Raw genomic sequence first — 7,260 nt, 5'->3', positions numbered from 1 at the left:
AGTGTGCCAAAAATCCCGCCCAGTGTGCCAAAAATCCCGCCCAGTGTGCCCAAAATCCCACCCCGCCTCCCAGAAATCCCACCCTGTGCCTCAAAGCGGTGTCCACACGCCCTCTGAGTTCCGCCCGCGCGGGTCCGGCGCCCGGGCTCGCTGTGGGTGAGGAGCCTTGTGCCGGTATCCAACCTGAGCCTGAGGCAGCTCCAGGCCGTTCTCTCGGCTCCTGTCGCTGATCACGGAATGACAGAGTTTGCACATCCCTCTCACGTAATATTGGTGTCTGTGGCTTTCAAGAAGTGTATTTTCGGTGCATATGTCCACAATTGTTCCCTGTGAGGGCGGTGCGGCCCTTGCACAGGCTGCCCAGAGAAGCTGTGGATGCGCCATCCCTGGGAAGTGTCCAAGGCCAGGTTGGATGGGGCTCGGAGCAACCTGGAAAGGTGTCCCTGCTCCTGGAATGAAATCATTTTTAAAGTCCCTTCCAACCCAAACCAGTCTGTGACTCTAAAACATAAATATTTTTGGTGTTAATACCCACCCAAACTGTAGTGTGCCCTTCTAGGCTGCTCCGTTAAAATACTCACAGATCAACACTAGTCAAAGCAAACATTTATACTCATTTACAAGCACGTCTTTTAAAGTTAACTTACACTATTTTCCAGATACTTAATAAAATGTTTCTGTGGTCACACTATCCTGCCACACTGGTGTTGGAATATGTATATTTTTGAGGAAAAAAAGGGAAATTTTGTTTAATTTATCAAGTTGCTCCCTATTCGCATGAAAAGTACACTGGCAGAGCAGAAAGAAGAAAGAGTGGCCCCCAAATTTTCCACCAACAGGGTTTCAGTGATTTGAGCAGAGGTAAAGTGGACACTATGGCTTTGAATTGATTTATAGGTTTTCACACTTCCTCCCAGTGGAAATGAAGACGCTCAGTATCCCCTTCCCTGCAGCCTCCCCGCTCCTCTAGCAACTCGTATTTGCACATCACAGCTTCCAGCTGAGACTTCCCACGGAGACATTTGACACCTGAGCTTTAAAAACGTTTCGGGGCTGTAAAATGTGCTGTTGCAAATGAAAGCACCTCCATTGTCCCCCTGCCTTTGAGGAGCCCTGATGGGCAGGGGATGGGATGTGCTGAAGGGTGCTGCTGCTGTGTTTACATTCCCACAGAACCGAAGGTGCTTTTTGGGAGGTTTTGCACACCCGGTTCCTGCCCGAGTCAGGTGTCGCAGGGCAGGGGAAGCGTTTCTCAGCAATCCTCCCACCTCAAGCCGAAAACTTGTCAGATTTTATAAGCAAAACCGCCAGGTTTGGTCAGAGCTGGGATGGGAAAACTCCAACGAAAACTGAAGCTCTCCAGGAAGTGGTATGGGTTAATCTAGCTCCTGGCATTCTTCCCTCTGTCTGAATAAATATTGAACCAACCTCTAACCATGCTGTTGCAGGAAAAATTGTCGTGCTGCCGCTGAAAGAATGTAAGCCAAAGGTGTCAGCAAATAGGGTCACGAGAGAGCTCAAGATTATAGTCCCAAAATATAAGGTTGCCTGTCTTTGCACCCTTGAGAAATATTCACAATGTTACACCCACTTAAAAAATCTCTCACTGGGTCAGTTAAACTGTGTACCCTCCAAACTCCATTATTTGCCGTGTTTCCTGTCAAATCTGTGTAATTTTTTAGCAGAAAAGTGATTTTTCTTTTCTTGCCCAAACTTTAAAAGTTCATTCTTATATTATTTTGTTTTCTGGTTTTGTTGTTGTTGTTGTTTTGGGTTTTTTTAAGAAGGTTTTGAAAGGCATTTAAAGAAAATATAGCGACTGATCAAAACTGGAAATGAAACCCCCTGAAATCTGAAAAGTTTTGGAATAAAACAACCTGAAAATCAGAACTACCTCTTCCAGCGAACGAGGACTAGGAACCCTCCGGATGTGTGGCAGTGGCTCAGCACAAAAGAGAATGGGAAAACACCATGGGAGATGTTTGCCAGCCAAGAAATCTGCTGTTCCTGTGTCTCACAGCATTTCCAAATGGAAACATTCAGGCTCTTTTCCTGCCAGAAACTGACATCTTTTTCAGGCAAAACTCACCATTTTTCTCCCTGGCAGCACTAGTTAGAATGGTTCCGATTTTTAAATGGGACCAACCTTCTACCCACAGGATTTTTTTTTGTCAAGGGAAGTGGTTGAGTCACCATCTCTGGAGGTATTTAAAAGATGTGTGGATAAGGCACTTGGGGAGAAGAGACAGAAGAGTCAAGCAGATTTCAGTGTTGAAGATTATTTTCTCTTTTATTGCAAATGTACACATTACACTAATGATAATGCACAGAAATTTAAAAATTGCCTAAAATTACAGCTATTTAAAAATTGGCTAAAAATTGGCTATTGTTGGCTAAAATTCTGTTGATTACAAAACTGCACAAGATTTGTTACAACTAAAAAACCCAAATTCAGAAGTATATAAATAGAATTTTGAGCATAAATAACAGTAACAAAATAAACAGATGTACGTATTCAATAAATTAATTATAAATATTGCATTGGCAATGAAGTGCTAGGTCAGAAGAACACCGGTATTTCCAGTAAAGCTTTTTTTTCTTTTTCCTTTCCTTTTCTTTTTTTTTTTTTTTTTTTTTGGTACAGAAATATCTCTTATAAATGAACATTTGGAAACAATCTTTATTTATTTTTTTTTCCTTTGGCTTCACCTTGGCTATTCCTTCACTGAATCTTTTCAGAGGGAGAGCAGAACTTGAAGACATTGGGTGCCTTGGCCAGAGGTCTTCACAATCCCTTCTCGCAAGGAGAATCCTGACCCAGTTCTGCAGCTTTTCACTCACTAAACCATCTCTCCACTGATTCCCATGGATGCTGAATCAAGGCTGGAAGTGACTTGAAAGAATTCCTGGTGCTTAAAGGCTGAACACAAAAACCTATTTTACAACTGATTTGACCTATACATCAGTGTTTTTCTCTGTTTGCTAATGACATATACATACTTATATACAACACAATCTTCATTTAAACATTCATTTGAGCTGCTCATTCCCTACCTGGTGAACATCAATTGGAGTGCCCCTGGGCACTCTTCCGTCCACACACTGAATCCTCACTGATTTTGATGAGAACTCTCTGCTGGGTGATTCTGATGCCACAGAGAACATAATTTAGCCTACAAAAGAAATCAACGATCAAGTTTCCCAAAGTACTTCTTAGCAGTAAGGGAAGGGAGAATTTTTTCCCTTTCTTCTCTTATTTTCTAAGGGAAGAAAAAGCACAATATACAAGCAGATTTGTTTTTTTCAGTAGTATGCTTTCCATAGAAAGTTTTGCCCAGAATGTTGTTAGCAGCCTTTTAAGAAGCAGCATTAACTCAAGTTACATCTGGTAGGATGTTTTTCTTCATCTAGTTTTGGTCCAAGTGTTTGAGTTTAGATCTCTGAAGAGGAAAAGGTTTTCTGCATTTGCTTGTATGAGCAGCTATAGCAAGTGAACGTATGTAGGAGTGAAGCTGGTGTAGAAAAATTACAGTTATTTTATCAACACCTATGGAGGAATTCTGATAAGGCTGCTAAACTTTTCACATTTAATCCTCCTTTTCCAAACAAAACTATGGACAGGCAGTTCTTTAGACTATAGAACAGGCACTCATCTCTTACAGGTACAACAAGGACAAGGCTGGCTCCATACTCAAACACACAAAAAAGTTCCCAAATATCACTACACAGAAAGCTACAAACCCTACAGTCCTCTTCAATATTTCTGTGAAAACGTGTGTGGGAGCACAGTCAATTCTGGAAGCTGGGGCTCTTCACTGGGGACAGTTTGGAGGCGATGCCAAAGGGATCCATGCTGTCCGTCTCCAGGGGCGAGGAGAACGCCTCTGGCTCAAAGGCCTGGCTGTAATCACCGTATTCACCAAAGTCTGCTGACTCCATGGGTACCGTGTTGATCATGGGCAAGAAGTGAGACAGGGGAAGGAAATCTTTCCCCTTGAACTGCTGTCTTTGTTTGGCACTGCTCAAAGACACTGATATTCCATGTTTTTTGGATCTATACACGTTGTAGCCATCAGGGCGAATCTCCTCCTCAAAGGAACAGTCTTCAGTGGAATACCTGAGCTGAAAAGCAAGGAATAGTGAGAATGACAAATATGCCCATCAGGCTGGCTGTATTCAACCACAAAACAAACTTTGGATGGGAAAAGTCCTAGTCCCTCAGTGGTGGTATCCTGGCTTTCCAAATCCCTATTCTGTTCTGTTCTATTCTATTCTATTCTATTCTATTCTATTCTATTCTATTCTATTCTATTCTATTCTATTCTATTCTATTCTATTCTATTCTATTCTATTCTATTCTATTCTATTCTATTCTATTCTATTCTATTCTATTCTATTCTATTCTATTCTATTCCATTCCATTCCATTCCATTCCATTCCATTCCATTCCATTCCAGAACCCCTGAAGTTCTTTCCATGTTCATCCCATTATATACGCTTTGAATCCTGGGATGTGCTTCTCCACAGCCACCACACTTATCCTGTCTGAGCACTGGGAAAGAAGTCTCAGATGCCAGAGCAGATTTAGATGAATTGTCCTTAATTGCAGCCATAAATCCTAATCCAAGTATATAACTCCTGCTCTGTTAGAGATTTGCCTGTGCAAGGGCTTCAAGATCAGGTCTGTAGAAAGGCAATGTGACCAATCAGTAAAACAATTCCACTCAGAATTTACTGAGAAATTGCCAAGAACCCTTTCACAAAGTGTCATTTTCCTGTTAACATGAGAACATGAGAACTGTTGAACTAATACCAGCACAAGTTAGGACTTGGTACAGAAGAATGTATTTTCTTAGGTATGAATTTGTAGGATTACATTTGCAATGGCCTGTACAGATATTATATACCTGTAACATCTTATATATATATATAAATAATATATTACAATTGTATCTTGAACCCATATCACCAGGTCAGACCTCTCTAGATCTTTACACCAGCATTTGAGTTGTGTTTCTTACAACTCTGTTGCTATTTCAGTCTCAGCTACTGCAGGTGATTGAACCTTGGTCAATAAAAGAGAATTGCTGATTATGTCTCAGTCTGCAGAGACAGAAGTGTCCTTACATGAATGTTCTGAATTCTCTGTCTGAACAGAGAGCATATTTAATACTTTTGGGCCTTTCTCAGACACTCTCAGTAACACAGAGTAAAATTAGGGGCTTGCATGTGGTTATCTTTCAAAAGCATGTTTTAAATTAATAAAGTAATTTAAAAAAAAAGTTTTCTTCAAATAAAATGGTGCAATATTTATCCTTCCACGCACATATTATATCTCAGAAAAATATGTGTATATGACAAAAAATTGGGGCTGGATTGTTGGCTGTCTTTATGAGTGCTCAGCCTCACTAAAAAGGATGATGAAATAAAAAAGATTCTTGCTCAAGAAGGGCACACTACAAACAACAGATATTGATTGAGTCCCTGTGTCTCAGCTATACCTTTCCCTCTTCACTACATTGGGATAGTCTCTAGTCTGTTTTTTTAAACAAGTACCAAACAGACTTTTTAAGTATTTCCAGATTTTTTTTTCCTCCACAGGAGTGATTAGGAGGGATTTTTTTCACAGGAGGAATCACAGTATGTCAGTAGATTCATCATTTCCCCTAAACTACTGACTACAGCACACAGCACATTCAAAAACCAACCCCAGTCATCAGTTTTCCAGTGTCAAAACAGGCCAAGTTGCAGGAGCACAGGTTCAGCCCCCAGACACCGTGTCTGCCCTTTTGTTCTCTCAGTCCTGAGCGTGGTGCTGATAAGGCTGAGATTTACCTGCAGAGCTGCCTGCATGGGCTGTGAGCACAGAGGTGACAGCAGGTGTCCCCAGCACGGAGATGGGACAGCACAGCTGTTGTGTTTTCAGAATAAAACTCCAGCCTGAATCTAATGCACTACACCAACAAATGCTGTTCCAGTCAATGTGTATGCCTTCAAAATGGTGCTGTAGGAAAGCCATTTTAAAATTCTCTGATTGCTCAAGTTCAGCTGGTAGCTCCAACGGGAGCAGAATCCAGGCTCTGATTTGTTTTGGATATACATTAAGCTAATAATTGACCTACCATATCATCTGAACCTATGTACTTCATCTCAGCCTCGACTGATTTGAGCCCAGAAAAGCAATGAAATTCAGAAAGAAAAGCTTAATGTGTTCCACATTCTTAATTTTATCCACATTCAGAACATCAGTGTTGCTGTTATTAAAGATACTGGGAATTTTAAGAATGGGCCAAGTCCTTTCCTGATTAAAATCAGCAGAAATTTTGCTGGAGTAATGAAAAAAGAATCAAGCTGTATCTTTACTGTGGCATCAAGAAAAGCCATCGCTCTGTGAAACTCAGGCTTATGTACAGACTAAATCTGAACTGCACCTGTCAAACTCTAGAGTCAAGAATGCATTCACATGCTTTAAAAACTAGAGTTTATGTCAATGAGTAGTGAAAAAGCTGATCTAGTGGCATCAGAGGGGCACATAAGTCCCCAGCCCCTCAGAGTCCCGCAGCTGTGCTGTTATAGCAGGGCAGAAGTGTGGCAGTGGAGAAGCATCCTTTCCCCCTCCAAATCCTTCTCCTGTCTGCAACTTCCTGAGAGATAGCAACCCATGTTCCTGGGAGTTGTATGCCTGGCAGGCAGCTGGCTGCACCTCTTCTCCAAAGGAGCAATCTCTTTTTAACTTTTTTTTTCCCAGAATACCTGACCTGAACAGTGAGAAATTACTCATATTCTACGGCAGAGCTTAATCTATTCCTGCAGCCGAATCACAGTCTCCCACCGATGAGAATTTTAAACCTACATGCAATTTTGCCCTGGGCTGTACTTTCGGTATATTTTGGCGGGGGACGCGGAAAACATCATTTACTCTCTAAAGGACGTTTCCTTTCTGCCTTCTAACAATCCCCACAGCCTTTCGGGCAGTGACGGTGACGAGAACCGCAGCTCCTAGGGAGAACAGGCGGTGGGGCAGGGTCGGTGGCGGACACCTGGAAGCTTTGTTACCCCATTATTAGAGCACAGAGTGGAAAATCCCCCCGGGGGCAGCATCGCGGGTCTCACCTGCCCGTGCAGCCGCCCCGCCTCGTCCATGCACAGGTACCGGGAGCTCTGCACGCCCTTGATGGCCACGGTGCGCACGGCCACGGCGCGGATCTCCAGCAGACCTGCGGGCAGACAGAGAGAGGGAACAGCAGTGTCACCCCCGCG

At 42.5% G+C, this 7,260-nt stretch overlaps 1 protein-coding gene across 1 annotated transcript; it reads right to left on the bottom strand.

Moving 5' to 3' along the window:
• Positions 1–2,399: 2,399 nt before the first annotated feature.
• Positions 2,400–7,230, bottom strand: FGF19 (fibroblast growth factor 19; the record flags this gene model as incomplete). Its single annotated transcript, XM_031061179.1, has 2 exons — positions 2,400–4,122; positions 7,114–7,230. Coding segments are annotated over 2 exons (450 nt in total), but the record flags the coding sequence as incomplete, so codon positions are not given.
• Positions 7,231–7,260: the final 30 nt, after the last annotated feature.

The sequence above is a fragment of the Geospiza fortis genome, unplaced genomic scaffold (assembly GCF_000277835.1).
Source record: "Geospiza fortis unplaced genomic scaffold, GeoFor_1.0 scaffold590, whole genome shotgun sequence".
Classification (NCBI taxonomy): Eukaryota; Metazoa; Chordata; class Aves; order Passeriformes; family Thraupidae; genus Geospiza; species Geospiza fortis.
The sequence above is the reverse complement of the archived record's forward strand: the minus strand, read 5'-3'. Positions and strand labels throughout refer to the sequence as shown.